This window comes from Salmo salar, chromosome ssa12 (assembly GCF_905237065.1).
Source record: "Salmo salar chromosome ssa12, Ssal_v3.1, whole genome shotgun sequence".
Classification (NCBI taxonomy): domain Eukaryota; kingdom Metazoa; phylum Chordata; class Actinopteri; order Salmoniformes; family Salmonidae; genus Salmo; species Salmo salar.
In genome coordinates, this window is record NC_059453.1 from 67,445,556 (window position 1) to 67,462,185 (window position 16,630).

Below are 16,630 nucleotides of genomic sequence, written 5' to 3' on the forward strand. Positions count from 1 at the left end.
ATGTCCCGTTTCCAGCAAAGGATGGCTGTACATTGTGTCTGTAACAACAACCACGTCAGACCTGCAATGCTGCATATCACAAAACATTTAGGTCAAGGACAACACATCGAATCTAAATTATTTGGGGAATAATGTCTGAAATTAAACACAAGAATGATAGAATGAGAACTTCATCAAAGGTGTCTGAACCTGTAAACAATGTTAGATCTTTCTGCATAATACATTGAGCTCCATAAGTATTGTTTTGGCTATGTACACCACCACTCTGGATTTGAAATTATACAATGACTATGAGGTTAAAGTGCAGACTGTCAGCTTTCATTTTAGGGAATTTTCATCCATATCAGGTAAACCATTTAGAGATTACAGCACTTTTTGTACATAGTCTCTGGCTCCCCCCCATATTAGGGGATCAAAAGTAAATTCACTTATATGTGTATTAAAGTAGTAAATAGGTAAGTATTTGGTCTCGTACTCATAGTCATTGCGTGCTACATCAAGTTTGTGACTCCACTCTGCTATTTGTTTTGGTTGTGTTTCAGATTATTATGTGCCCAATAGAAATTAATGGTAAAGAATGATAATTCTGGAGTCACTTTTATTGTAAATAAGAATATTTTTCTAAACACTTCTAAATTAATGTGGGATGCTACCATGATTACTGATAATCCTGAATGAATTGTGAATAATGATGAGGGAGAAAGTTAGAGGCATAAATATCCTACACCGCCCCCAAAAAATGCTAACCTCCCCTGTTATTGTAATGGTGAGAGGTTAGCCTGTCTTGGGGGTATGATATGTGTGCGTCTAACTTTCTCACTCATCATGCATCCAACAAGTTTGTAGAGTCACAAGCTTGATGTAATCATTACATGCTAGGAATACGGGACCAACTACAAAAAAATTGACTACTTTAATACACATGAATTTGTCCCAATACTTTTGGTTCCCTAAAATGGGGCCAATGACAAAAAGTGCTGTAATTTCTAAATAGTTGAAAATACCCAACTTAACCTTATAGTCGTTGTATAATTTAAAATCCAAATTGCTGGAGTACAGAGCCAAAACAACAAAAAATGTGTCACTGTCCCAATACTTTTGGAACACACTATGTTTCTCTCTCTGATGTGATGTAGTTGCACTTCGAATGACTGATTAGCAAAACCAGAGAAAAGCCTAATAGTACTACACAGGAGACATTTCTGAATCCCTTAAGAGCAGAAGCCATATCTGCCGACAGATTGGTTGAGGTCAATAAATAACAAGCTTAATATAGATAACAAGCTAGACTCTAGCTGCTAGAGTATTTCAGTCATGCACAGAACTGAGCGATGCTGTCCTTTCTTATGACATACTCTCCCCTCCAATCAGTGTCTCTGTCAATCTGACTTGGCCAATCCTTGCCTTGGAGGGTGAGACTCTAGTACATTTCTGCGCAACAGACCCAAAGTCCTGGCAGGAGCAATATTTAGATGTAGATATACTTTACTGTCCCTTGTTCACAGAAATGTCTTTGTTGCTCATTGCATCCTGATTGACGCCAGTAGTAGTTTAATTGACATTTCCCGATATTACCTAGGATCAAAGACCCTTACCCATCGAGTCGCCTAAGAGATTCATGCCATAAGACAGCAAATTTCAAGAACATGCTTTAAATAACCAACAACCAGTACTTATACCTGGGAGCACCCTCGGGATGTTGAGGTTTATCACTGGTCACTGATTGTATTGTATTGTTCTCTGTGTGAGAGGTGACAGGTCACAGAACCATGTTATCCTACCTTGTTCTGCAATCTCAATCTCGCGGCGACCAAATTCGGCCTGTTTGATGTTCTTCACACAGAAGTCGTTGGTGCCCTTGGAATTGAGCTGTGTTTTGTCCCGTGGTGAAGTTTCATCGTCAGAGCTGTCTGTGTAGGACGCAGCTAGGAAATGAGACCGATGGGAAAAGTCAGCAAGAAAGGGTTAAGCAATCCATACATAGCTGTGTGCGTGTTTGTGTGGGTATAGTACCTGAGCTGTAGCTGTCGGTGGATGACTGAGAGATCGATCGAGACAGGGAGCGTCGTCCTGCCTTGGTAGGAAACCTGCTGAACTCTTGCTTGTCTTCCACAAACTGGATTTGCTGAAGGAGCAAAAGAGAGTACAATTTATACATCCCTAACTTCAATTCACTTGAAACCTGGATCAAAAGATTAGAAGATCTGGTCACAAGAAATCACCCTACACCTATAAGAATAACAATACTTTCCATGTAACAGTAGCCTAATGGTATTCCATTACTAATAGATATGTACATCATGGGTGTAGTATATATGCATGTCAGCCTTGAGATAGAAATGAACAGATTCCTTATTCTGAGAGAGCACTTGAATTTTGAATGCTTTAACAGATAAACCACTGTGGTGTGCTTTTGGAGACGAATTGGGTATGTGCTTGTGGCCTAGTTTGTTTACATGCAGCCTTGTCTTAAAGTGGAGAGAAGAGAGTGAAGTGTGAGAGTTATTCAGGATTACCTTGATATGTGTCAGTGTACTATCTTGAAAAGGTGAGCTTCTATATTTATTGCACGGAATCCAAAATAAACGTGTTATGTAACCCAAAATATTACTGTTAATCGAAAAGTGAAGTCACTTCTAACTATAAAACTGGACAAACCTTGGAAATTGTACTTGGAATAATAGTCTTGCCAGATCAGAGGAACTTCAAAAGTTCAAAAGCCATCTTTAGTGGTGTGTGACGTCTTGCACCTTAGAAGAGGCTTAGCATAGAAATAAGAGTTCCACTGAACTGGCAAGGCTATTATCCTGTTAGGGCTGGCGGGCAGTATTTACACCGCCGGAAAAAAACGTACCCGATTTAATCTGGATACCACTCCTACCCAGTAACTAGAATATGCATATACTTATTACATATGGATAGAAAACACCCTAAAGTTTCTAAAACTGTTTGAATGGTGTCTGTGAGTATAACAGAACTCAAATGGCAGGTCAAAACCTGAGAGATTCCTTTACAGGAAGTGGCCTGTCTGACCATTTCTGGAACTTCTTTGCCATCTCTATCTTTTACTAAGGATCTCTGCTCTAACGTGACACTTCCTACGTCGTCCATAGGCGCTCAGAGCCCGGGAAAAACCTGAATGTCGTCATCCCAGCCCCAGGCTGAAACACATTATCGCCTTTCTCAAGTGGCCGATCAAGGGACTCTGGGCTTAGGCGCGCGACCTGGCCGCCCCCGTCTTTGTGATTTTTTCCTCTGTTTGCCGAAAAGGAGATTCCCGGTCGGAATATTATCGCTTTTCTACGAGAAAAATGGCATAAAAATTGATTTTAAACAGCGGTTGACATGCTTCGAAGTACGGCAATGGAATATTTAGAATTTTTTTGTCACGAATTGCGCCATGCGCGCGACCCTTCTTTACCATTTCGGATAGTGTCTGGAACGCACGAACAAAACGCCGCTATTCGGATATAACGATGGATTATTTTGGTCCAAACCAACATTTGTTATTTAAGTAGCAGTCCTGGGAGTGCATTCTGACGAAGACAACAAAAGGTAATCAAACTTTTATAATAGTAAATATGATTATGGTGAGTGCTAAACTTGCCGGGTGTCTAAATAGCTAGCCCGTGATGCCTGGGCTATGTACTTAGAATATTGCAAAATGTGCTTTCACCAAAAAGCTATTTTAAAATCGGACATATCGAGTGCATAGAGGAGGTCTGTATCTATAATTCTTAAAATAATTGTTATGCTTTTTGTGAACGTTTATCGTGAGTAATTTAGTAAAATGTTAGCGAATTCCCCGGAAGTTTGCGGGGGGTATGCTAGTTCTGAACGTCACATGCTAATGTAAAAAGCTGGTTTTTGATATAAATAGGAACTTGATTGAACAAAACATGCATGTATTGTATAACATAATGTCCTAGGGTTGTCATCTGATGAAGATCATCAAAGGTTAGTGCTGCATTTAGCTGTCTTCTGGGTTTTTGTGACATTATATGCTAGCTTGAAAAATGGGTGTCTGATTATTTCTGGCTTGGTACTCTGCTGACATAATCTAATGTTTTGCTTTCGTTGTAAAGCCTTTTTGAAATCGGACAGTGTGGTTAGATTAACGAGAGTCTTGTCTTTAAATAGCTGTAAAATAGTCATATGTTTGAGAAATTGAAGTAATAGGATTTTTAAGGTTTTGAAAATCGCGCCACAGGCTTCAACTGGCTGTTACGTAGGTGGGACGAATTCGTCCCGCCTAGCCCAGAGAGGTTATTCCAAGTACAATTTCCATGGTGTGTCCAGTTGGCCAGTTTTATAGTTTTCGAGGAACAAGAAATAGGCTTATAAAGCAGGACTCTCCAACCTTTTTCCTGGAGAGCTACCATCCCGTAGGTTTTTGCTCCAATCCTAATCTTGAGCACCGGATTAAAATAATCAGCTGGTTGATAAACTGAATCAAGTTAGTTACAACTGGTGTTGAAACAAAACTTACAGGAGGGTAGCTCTCCAGAAACAGGGTTGGAGAGCCCTGCTATACACTAGAAATAAAAATGGGTCTTAAAGAGATTCTCTGGTGCTTTTGTATACTTTTTAGCCAGTAGTTATGAAAGTAGCACTCACGAGCCAAAAGCGGTCCCCGATAATGGTGTACTACATATGTGCACCACATCATTGCGCTCTCTCGCTCTGCTGTGTGTACATCTTACTAGCAGTCACTCAAATGGCAAGGGGTTGAAGCTCATTAGCAAGAACTCGAATTGCTAGGGGGCTGGCCCATGTGGTGGAAAATGTTGTGGCACAGCTTCCAGTAAAGTTCTTCAAAACTAGGAATTTCGTGGCTCACTGAGGTAAGACAGTAATTCTTCAAGGTTATTGTAGTTAACAAAAACTGAAAATAAAATAAAAACTAAAATTGGAAAAATGTTAGTAAACTGAAATAGAAATTAAAAACAAACTATGCCGAAACGATTATCGTTGTCTGTAAAACAAACTAAAATAAAACCATCAAATTGTTTTGTTTTATCCTTTTAAACGTAAAAAAAAATCTAAAAATGGGCTTTAAGCTTTATTTCAAATGGGGTTTTTGAGCTTCTGAATCTGCGGGTAAATACTGCCAGTAGATGCTGAGGTTTCAAATAGGTCTAGCTTGTGCATCACTATCACTAGATAAAAAGGAATAAATCTGAGGGCAAGCACGGAGCGTGACTGGGCCAAGCTAGAGCAGCTTCTGAAGTTGTTGGAGCCATTCGAAATCCACAACGACCAACTTCAAACTGACAGCCAGTTGCTGTCTTATGTGGTGCTGTGCATTCTCAAACTTGAGGAACACTTGCAGTGAACTAGTGTTGCAAAACAGTTGACACAGGTCCTCCTGAAGTCGCTGCTTAAGCGCTGCGCATGTACACTGACAGTGGTGGAAAAAGTACCCAACTATCATACTTGAGTAAAAGTAAAGATGGCTTAATAGAAAATTACTCATGTAAAAGTCACCTTGCAAAATTCTACTTGAGTAAAAGTCTAAAAGTATTTGGTTTAAAATATACTAAAGTATCAAAACTAAAAGTCTAAATAATTTCAAATTCCATATATTAAGCAAAGCAGATGGCAATTTGTTTTTTTAATTTTATTTACAGAAAGCCACGTGCACACGCCAGATCAGAGGCAGTAGGGATGACCAGGGATGTTCGGTTGATAAGTGTGTGAATTTGACTATTTTCCTGTCCTGCTAAGCATTCAAAATGTAAAGAGTACTTTTGGGCATCAAGGAAAATGTATGGAGTAAAAATTACAATATTTTCTTAAGGAATGTACAGTCGTGGCCAAAAGTTTTGAGAATGACAAATATTAATTTTCAAAGTCTGCTGCCTCAGTTTGTATGATGGCAATTTGCATATACGGCAGAATTTTATGAAGAGTGATCAGATGAATTGCAGTCCCTCTTTGCCATGCAAATGAACTGAATCCCCCAAAAACATTTCCACTGCATTTCAGCCCTGCCACAAAAGGACCAGCTGACATGTCAGTGATTCTGTCCTTAACACAGGTGTGAGTGTTGACGAGGACAAGGCTGGAGATCAGTTTGTCATGCTGATTGAGTTCGAATAACAGACTGGAAGCTTCAAAAGGAGAGTTGTGCTTGGAATCATTGTTCTTCCTCTGTCAAACATGGTTACCTGGAAGGAAACACGTGCCGTCATCATTGCTTTGCACAGAAAAGGCTTCACAGCAAGGATATTGCTGCCAGTAAGATTGCACCTAAATCAACCATTTATCGGATCATCAAGAACTTCAAGGAGAGTGGTTTAATTGTTGTGAAGAAGGTTTCAGGGCACCCAAGAAAGTCCAGCAAGCGCCAGGACCGCCTCCTAAAGTTGATTCAGCTGCGGGATCGGGGCACCACCAGTACAGAGCTTGCTCAGGTGGTGTGAGTGCATCTGCACGCACAGTGAGGCGAAGACTTTTGGAGGATGGCCTGGTGTCAAGAAGGGCAGCAAAGAAGCCACTTCTTTCCAGGAAAAACATCAGGGACAGACTGATATTCTGTAAAAGGTACAGGGATTGGACTGCTGAGGACTGGGGTAAAGTCATTTCCTCTGATGAATCCCCTTTCCGATTGTTTGGGGCATCCGGAAAAAAAGCTTGTCCGGAGAAGACAAGGTGAGTGCTACCATCAGTCCTGTGTCATGCCAACAGTAAAGCATCCTGAGACCATTCATGTGTGGGGTTGCTTCTCAGCCAAGGGAGTGGGCTCATTCACAATTTTGCCTAAGAACACAGCCATAAATAAAGAATGCTACCAACACATCCTCCGAGAGCAACTTCTCCCAACCATCCAGGAACAGTTTGGTGACGAACAATGCCTTTTCCAGCATTATGGAGCACCTTGACATAAGGCAAAAGTGATAACTAAGTGGCTCGGGGAACAAAATATCGATATTTTGGGTCCATGGCCAGGAAACTCCCCAGACCTTAATCCCATTGAGAATTTGTGGTCAATCCTCAAGAGGCAGGTGGACAAACAAAAACCCACAAATTCTGACAAGAATGGGCTGTCATCAGTCAGGATGTGGCCCAGAAGTTAATTGACAGCATGCCAGGGCAGATTGCAGAAGTCTTGAAAAGAAGGGTCAACACTGCAAATATTGACTATTTGCATCAACTTCATGTAATTGTCAATAAAAGCCTTTGACACTTATGAAATGTTTGTAATGCTTTAAATGCTTTAAAGTACTTCTTAAGTACTTTACACCACTGCATACTGAATCCTCTTGCAGCCATCTTCGTTCAACCCCTGCAGCAGCTTGCCTGATGGACCCAAGTGTTTCTCTGGCACTTCGCTCAACAGAAATGGAGCCACTGATGAGGGAAGCGGAGTCTTTTGTACTTCAGCAAATTCAGAGAGTACTGCCGTGGAGCAGCAGGACCCCAGGAAGATGCCAGCACGATAAATTCTGCAAGCATCTCGACAACATTGATTCAGAAAAATAGCTTCCTCGCATCAAAGATTGTGTCTGAGGTCACTGTCCAGCCGGAGGGTCAACCTGGCAGGACATTAAGTGTCCCGTGTGATCTGTGGAAATACCTGGAAGAGGTAAATGGGGGCATGTTCACGGCGTCACCTTTCCAGTTCTGGCAGGCAAGGATGGCGGTTTATCCAGACTGTGTCACTGGTTTCTGCCCATCATCCCAAGCGTTCGTGAAGATAGAATTCTCTGTCTGTGGACAACTGTCATCAGGCTTGAGAAACCGAACGAGCACCTCTCTGAACTGATAGATTTGTGAAGAAACTTTGTATTGCCTATGTCTTTATTAACCCTATTTGAAAGGGATAGTGAGATATATACATGTTTAATATTACATAAACATAACATGTTAAATGTGCCATGACATAATTTGTTGTTTTTTCCTCTCTTTGTCAGATAAAAAGAACTTGATTTGTCTTACATCTACTAATAAAAAAACATTGGATTGGTGTAAACATGAGAGAGTGTCTTTCCACCATATTTATTGCACCAGCTTATCCTTTAACTCATAGTCACATTAGGGTTGATTTAGAATTTAAACATAACCAAATGTACAGTACCAGTCAAAAGTTTGGACACACTTACTCATGGAAGCGTTTTTCTTTATTTTCTACATTGTAGAATAATAGTGAAGACGTCAAAACTATGAAATAACACATATGGAATCATGTAGTAACCAGAAAAGTGTTGGATTCTTCAAAGAAGCCAACCTTTGCCTTGGTGACAGATTTGCACACTCTTGGCATTCTCTCAACCAGCTTCAACTGGAATGCTTTTCCAACCGTCTTGAAGGAGTTCCCACATATGCTGAACATTTATTGGCTGCTTTTCCTTCACCTCTGTGGTCCAACTCATCCCAAACCATCTCAATTGGGTTACACAGCCTGGAAGTGTGTTGGGTCATTGTCCTGTTGAAAAACAAATGATCGTCCGAGTAAGCACAAACCAGATGGGATGGCGTATCACTGCAGAATGCTGTGGTAGCCATGCTGGTTAAGTGTGCCTTGAATTCTAAATATATCACAGTGTATTTAGAATCACAGTGTATTTAGACAGTGTCACCAGCAAAGCACTACCACACCTCCTCCTCCATGCTTCATACTGGGCACCACACATGCAGTGATCATCCGAACACCTCCTCTGCGTCTCACAAAGACATGGCGATTGGAACCAAAAATCTCAAATTTGGACTCATCCGACCAAAGCACAGATTTCCACCGGTCTAATGTCCATTACTTGTGTTTCTTGGACCAAGCAAATCTCTTCTGTTTATTGGTCCTTTAGTAGTGGTTTCTTTGCAGCAATTCAACCATGAAGGCCTGATTGACGCAGTCTCCTCTGAACAGTTGATTTTGAGATGTTTCGGTTACTTGAACTCTGAAGAATTTATTTGGGCTGCCATTTGAGGCTTGTAATTCTAATGAACTTATCCTCTGCAGCAGAGGTAACTCTGGGTCTTCCTTTCCTGTGACGCTCCTCATGAGAGCCAATAACATCATAGCGCTTGATGGTTTTTGCGACTGCACTTGAAGAAACTTTCAAAGTTCTTGAAATGTTCCGTATTGACTGACCTTCATGTCTTAAAGTAATGATGGAATATTTCTCTTTGCTTATTTGAGCTGTTCTTACCATAATATGGACTTGGTCTTCTAGCAAATAGGGCCCTCTTCTGTATACTAGAGGTCGACCGATAATGATTTTTCAACGCCGATACCGATTATTGGAGGACCCAAAAAGACTGATACCGATTAATCAGCCGATTTTTAAAACATTTTTATTTATTTGTAATAATGACAATTACAACAATACTGAATGAACACTTATTTTAACTTACATCAATAAAATCAATTTAGCCTCAAATAAATAATGAAACATGTTCAATTTGGTTTAAATAATGCAAAACAAAGTGTTGGAGAAGAAAGTAAAAGTGCAATATGTGCCATGTAAGAAAGCTAACGTTTAAGTGCCTTGCTCAGAACATGGGAACATATGAAAGCTGGTGGTTCCTTTTAACATGAGTCTTTAATATTCCCAGGTAAGAAGTTTTAGGTTGTAGTTATTATAGGAATTATAGGACTATTTCTCTCTATACGATTTGTATTTCATATACCTTTGACTATTGGATATTCTTATAGGCACTTTAGTATTGCCAGTGTAACAGTATAGCTTCCGTCCCTCTCCTCGCTCCTAACCGGGCACGAACCAGGAACACATCGACAACAGCCACCCTCGAAGCAGCGTTACCCATGCAGAGCAAGGGGAACAACTACTCCAAGTCTCAGAGTGAGTGACGTTTGAAACGCTATTAGCGCGCACCCGGCTAACTAGCTAGCCATTTCACATCGGTTACACCAGCCTAATCTTGGGAGTTGATAGGCTTGAAGGGGTGGGTATAATTTGTGGAACGTTCCAACAGGAATCTGTTCCAAAAAACGTAAAGTAAAAGGTTGCCAACCAACATCGCACACAAAGTAGCAACGCATACAAACCTAGCTAACTAGCTGCCGAATAGACATCAACTCACCACGTTATTCTTAATGTTTGTCCATAGGCAACCAGAGTGAGGACAGACATTTTTCGCAATAAACGTGATGAGTGAAAAACTCAATGAAATAGACCACTCCCTACCCGGTATCTTATTCTGCCGCTATACAACTTTGTGTTGTTTTTTGGCAACCTTGTTATTTACAAAGTTTTTGGAATAGATTCCTGTTGGAACGTTCCACAAATTATACCCACCCGGCTTGAAGTCAAAAATAGCTTGAAGCACGGCGAAGAGCTGCTGGCAAAACGCACGAAAGTGCTGTTTGAATGAATGCTTACGAGCCTGCTGGTGCCTACCACCGCTCAGTCAGACTGCTCTATCAAATCATAGACTTAATTATAACATAATAACACACAGAAATACGAGCCTTAGGTCATTAATATGGTCGAATCCAGAAACTATCATCTTGAAAACAAAAGTTTTTTCTTTCAGTGAAATACGGAACCGTTCTGTATTTTATCTAACGGGTGGTATCCATAAGTCTAAATATTCCTGTTACATTGCACAACCTTCAATGTTATGTCATATTTACGTAAAATTCTGGCAAATTAGTTCGCAATGAGCCAGGCGGCCCAAACTGTTGCATATACCCTGACTGCGTGCAATGAACGCAAGATAAGTGACACAATTTCATGTAAGCAGGCAATATTAACAAAATATGCAGGTTTAAAAATATATACTTGTGTACTGGTTTTAAAGAAAGCCATTGATGTTTATGGTTAGGTACATTGGTGCAACGACAATGCTTTTTTCGCAAATGCGCTTGTTAAATCAACACCCGTTTGTCGAAGTAGGCTGTGATTCAATGAGAAATTAACAGGCACCGCATCGATTATATGCAACGCAGGACACGTTAGATATACTAGTAATATCATCAACCATGTGTAGTTAACTAGTGATTATGTTAAGATCAATATCTTATAAAAAACAAAGTTTAATGCTAGCTAGCAACTTACCTTGGCTTCTTGCTGCCCTCGCATAAAAGGTAGTCAGCCTGCCATGCAGGCTCCTCGTGGAGTGCAATGTAAGGCAGGTGGTTAGAGCGTTGGACTAGTAACCGGAAGGTTGCAAAAACGAATCCCCGAATGCCCCCTGAACAAGGCAGTTAACCCCCGTTCCTAGGCCGTCATTGGAAATAAGAATGTGTTCTTAATCTGACTTGCCTAGTTAAACAAAGGTGTAAAAAATGTTTTTATAATAATAATTTAAAAAAATTAAAAATTGGCTAATCGGTGGCCAAAAATACCGATTTTTATGAAAACCTGAAATCGGCCCTAATTAAATCACCCATTCCGATTAATCGGTCGACCTCTACTGTATACCACCCCTACCTTGTCACACCACAAGTGATTGGCTCAAACGCATTAAGAAGCAATTCTACAAATTAACTTTTAACAAGGCACACCTGTTAATTGAAATGCATTCCAGGTGACTACCTCTGAAGCTGGTTGAGAGAATGCCAAGAGTGTGCAAAGCTGTCATTAGGGAAAAAGGGTGGCTACTTTGAAGAATCTAAAATATATTTTGATTTATTAAACACTTTTTTGGTAACTACATGATTCCATGTGCGTTATTTCATAGTTTGATGTCTTCACTATTATTCTACAATGTAGAAAATAGTAAAAATAAAGAAAAACCCTCGAATGAGTAGGTGTGTCCAAACTTTTGACTGGTGCTGTATGTCCTGGCCATGAAGATATATGAGTCCTCTAGCAGGGTTTCAACAACCCTCTCCTCAGGCCCCCCGCAGACATTCCACATTTTAGTTTTAACCCTAAACTTGCACACCTTATTCAATTAGTCAAAGGCTTGAGTACTAATTGAGTCATGTGTGCCAGTTTAGGGTTAAAACAAAAATGTTAAACGTCTGGGGGGGGGGGGTTAGGAAACCATTAGTGTCCAAAAGCCTGTGCTAGCATGGTCAGCACCATTGAGGACTGTCGCCATTTTGATTTAGTCAACTGGGCGGGACTTCCAACTTCATTGGCTAATCCCTCCTGACCCGGTTGGCATGAACTGATGAGCCGGTTGAATTTATGACAGCAGGGTCATCAGGATGGATCAGCCAATGAGTTTTACTTGTGAAGAAGGAAATTGACTATTTCAACATGGAGATGGCCTCAATGGCGCTGCCCATGCTCTCACAGGCGCCATCATGACACAGATACAGATGTTATGTCTATCCAAGTCTATGGTCCATCACCTTATGTATTACTGCCCCCCAGTTGCACGAAGTGACCCCCCCCCAAAAAAAACATAGGCCTACAAATGGCTCTTAGCCTCCCACGCATTGGCTACTTTCTGTCCCCAACACTAAAACGAAATATAAAAATGTAATTAAATGTTTAAATCAAACAAAGTATACTAAACAAAAATATAAACACAACACGTAAAGTGTTGGTCCCTTGTTTCATGAGCTGAAATAAAATATCCCAGAAATGTTCGATATCCACAAAAAGGTTATTTCGCTCACATTTTGGGCACAAATGTGTTTACATCCCTGTTAGTGAGCATTTCGCCAATATAATCCATCCACCTGACAGCTGTGGCATAACAAGAAGCTGATTAAACAGCATGATCATTACACAGGTGAACCTTGTGCTGGGGACAGTAAAAAAGGCCACTCTAAAATGTGCAGTTTTGTCACACAACACAATTCCACAGATGTCTCAAGCTGAGGGAGAGTGCAATTGACATGCTGACTGCAGGAATGTCCACCAGAGTTGTTGCCAGGTAATTGAATGTTAATTTCTCTACTATAAGCCGCCTACAATGTCATTTTAGAGAATGTGGCAGTTGACCACGTGTAACCACACCAGCCCAGGACCTCCACATCCGGCTTCTTTACTTGCGGGATGGTCTGAGACCGGCCACCTGGACAGCTGATGAAACTGAGGAGTATTTCCGTCTGTAATAAAGCCCCTGTGGGGAGAAACTTGTTCTGATTGGCCGGGCCCTTGCGCCCCAGTGGGTGGGCCTGGATCCCAAGTCGGTGGGCCTATGCCTTCCCAGGCACACCCATTGCTGCGCCCCTGCCCAGTCATGTGAAACACATAGGTTAGGGCCTAATGTATTTATTTAAATTGACCAATTTCCTAATATGAACGGTAACTCAGTAAAATCATTGAAATTGTTCCATGTTGCATTTAGTATAAATAAAAACTAGTAAATCAAGTCTGAAAACTAATTGAAACTAAAGTTAAATACAAAATGAAAAAATAAAATAAAAAAACAAATATTAAAATAACAAAACCCAGATTCACATGAGAAACACCTGGTTCATCATAGGGATTGTGCATGTGTGCTGGTGGTGTCACAATTCCAGGTAATGTGTTATGAATCATGATAAAAATAAGACCTCACCCAAGTCACACAACACAACAATGCTAAAATACAAACCTCTTTCTGCTCAGAATGTACACATGTAGCCTATTCTTAGCAAAAGGGTCCTATAGCTTCTTGGGTCTTTGATAGCTCCCAGTGTTTTGAAAACTACAACCTTATATTTTGATATTTTTTATTATTTAACCTTTATTTAACTAGGCAAGTCAGTTAAGAACAAATTCTAATTTACAATGACGGCCTACCTACCAAAAGGCCTCCTGCAGGGACAGGGGCTGGGATTAAAAATAAAAATATAGGACAAAAACACACATCACGACAAGAGAGAGACAACAACATAAAGAGAGACCTAAGACAACATAGCATGGCAGCAACACATGACAACACAGCATGGTAGCAAGTTAGCAACACAACATGGTAGCAGCACAAAACATGGTACAAACATTATTGGGCACAGATAACAGCACAAAGGGCAAGAAGGTAGAGACAACAATACATCACGCAAAGCAGCCACAACTGTCAGTAAGAGTGTCCATGATGAAACTGTCCAGTTTGAGTGTTTGTTGTGGATCGTTCCAGTCGCAAGCTGCAGCAAAATGAAAAGACGAGTGACCCAGGGATGTGTGTGCTTTGGGGACCTTTAACAGAATGTGACTGGCAGAACGGGTGTTGTTTGTAGAGGATGAGGGCTGCAGTAGACATCTCAGATAGGGGGGGAAGTGAGGCCTAAGAGGGTTTTATAAATAATCATCAACCAGTGGGTCTTGTGACGGGAATACAGAGATTACCAGTTCACAGAAGCATATAGAGTGCAGTGATGTGACCTATAAGATCTCTCATTGGCAGTGACCCCTCTCATAGCCAAGACATGCTTGGCTGACCCACTCTTCATTCTACATGCAGTTACTGGAGAGGTCTAAACAGAGCCAGAGGTTAATGTGGGATAATCTCCCCAGTATTTGAAGAATCCAGTGAGAACATTAGCATGTAAACTGCGGCTGGAGACCAGAGAGGGACGCTGGATATGTACTGAATGTTAGCATGCCAGAGGGTCTTTACATGGATTGAGGGCAGTGGGACCATTAATGAACTTCAGACCAAGGTCTGTGTGGCTCAGTTGGTAGAGCATGGTGTTTGCAACGCCAGGGTTGTGGGTTCAATTCCCACGGGGGACCAGTACGAAAAAAAAAATGTATGAAATGTATTCACTACTGTAAGTCGCTCTGGATAAGAGCGTCTGCTAAATGACTAAAATGTAAATGTAAAATGTCTTGTTTGATTTTCACTCATCGATGGCAAATTGTTCTAACCATTTTGCACAAGAAGATTCCCCAAACAATTGTGACGGTATAGATGATAAAGTACCAACAGGTAGGGCCTATAAAATAAAATAAAAATCCCCAAATTTAATTTTCTTCATATAGTTTTCCAGGTTTCCATTTTTAGTTTTTAGGATCTAACTTTGTAAATAGAAAAACAACAAAATTGGACATTCTAAGTCCACAACAATGCTTAAACCACACCAGGAGACCACTTGAGGTCTGGGAAAAAATGACCCTTTAATGCAAGTGTGCACCAGCCAGAGTCTGTTGTTTGATTAGCGGTGTTTCTGTAGCACTCATGTGTGTGGAGTCACCGGTACCCCTTGCCCAAACAGTTTATGGCTTTAGTCTAACAATTTTCCAGGGCTTCCTTTCACACTGCCTGAAAGAGGTCCTGGATTACATTTACGTCATTTAGCAGACGCTCTTATCCAGAGCGACTTACAATTGGTGCATTCACCTATGATATCCAGCGGAACAACCACTTTACAATAGTACATCTATATCTTTTTTTGGGGGGGGAGGGTGTTAAAAGATTTACTTAATCCTATCCCAGGTATTCCTTAAAGAGTTGGGGTTTCAGGTGTCTCCGGAAGGTGGTGATTGACTCCGCTGTCCTGGCGTCGTGAGGGAGCTTGTTCCACCATTGGGGTGCCAGAGCAGCGAACAGTTTTGACTGGGCTGAGCGGGAACTGTGCTTCCGCAGAGGTAGGGAGGCCAGCAGGCCAGAGGTGGATGAACGCAGTGCCCTTCTTTGGGTGTAGGGACTGATCAGAGCCTGAAGGTACGGAGGTGCCGTTCCCCTCACAGATCCGTAGGCAAGCACCATGGTCTTGTAGCAGATGTGAGCTTCAACTGGAAGCCAGTGGAGTGTGCGGAGGAGCGGGGTGACGTGAGAGAACTTGGGAAGGTTGAACACCAGACGGGCTGCGGCGTTCTGGATGAGTTGTAGGGGTTTAATGGCGCAGGCAGGGAGCCCCGCCAACAGCGAGTTGCAGTAATCCAGACGGGAGATGACAAGTGCCTGGATTAGGACCTGCGCCGCTTCCTGTGTGAGGCAGGGTCGTACTCTGCGAATGTTGTAGAGCATGAACCTACAGGATCGGGTCAACGCTTTGATGTTAGTGGAGAACGACAGGGTGTTGTCCAGGGTCACGCCAAGGCTCTTAGCACTCTGGGAGGAAGACACAATGGAGTTGTCTACCGTGATGGCGAGATCATGGAACGGGCAATCCTTCCCCGGGAGGAAGAGCAGCTCCGTCTTGCCGAGGTTCAGCTTGAGATGGTGATCCGTCATCCACACTGATATGTCTGCCATTTCCTGTAGTCCACGATCAGCTCCTTTGCCTTAGTGATGTTGATGGAGAGGTTTTTGTTGGAGTCGTGTGTGGTCACGCAGTCGTGGGTGAACAGGGAGTATAGGAGGGAACTAAGCACACATCCCTGTTGGGCCCCCGTGTTGAGGGTCAAAGTGGCAGAGGTGATGTTGCTGACCCTTACCATTTGGGGACGGTCCGACAGTCCAGGATCCAGTTGCAGAGGGAGGTGTTCAGTCCCAGGGTCCTAAGCTTGGTGACGACCTTGGAGGGGATAATGGTGTTGAACGCTGAGCTGTAGTCAACAAACAGCATACTCACATAGCTATTCCTCTTATCTAGTTGGGTGAGGGCAATGTGGAGTGCAATTGAGATTGCGTCGCCTATCGATCTGTTGGGTGGGTATGCAAATGTTGGGTCTAGGGTGTATGGGATGATGGAGTTGATGTGTGCCTGATTACAGATGTGAGTCCTCCAGGGCGGTAGTCATTGTGGCATGAAGCCTTACAAATTCTTTGGAACAGGAATGATGGTGGTCAGTTTAAAACATGTGGGGATTAAAGACCGGGACAAGGAGAGGATGAA

The 16,630-nt window shown here is 41.8% G+C and overlaps 1 protein-coding gene across 3 annotated transcripts in view; it reads right to left on the reverse strand.

Moving 5' to 3' along the window:
* LOC106565661 (S-adenosylhomocysteine hydrolase-like protein 1) overlaps positions 1–16,630 on the reverse strand; it is a 70,280-nt gene that overhangs the window by 24,257 nt on the left and 29,393 nt on the right. For all 3 annotated transcript variants that reach the window (XM_014133003.2, XM_014133002.2, XM_014133004.2), the window contains 2 exons: positions 2,014–2,125; positions 1,782–1,925 (listed from right to left, as the gene is read on the reverse strand). In XM_014133003.2, coding sequence (XP_013988478.1) covers positions 1,782–1,925; positions 2,014–2,125 — 256 coding nt within the window. The remainder of the gene's footprint in view (positions 1–1,781; positions 1,926–2,013; positions 2,126–16,630) is intronic.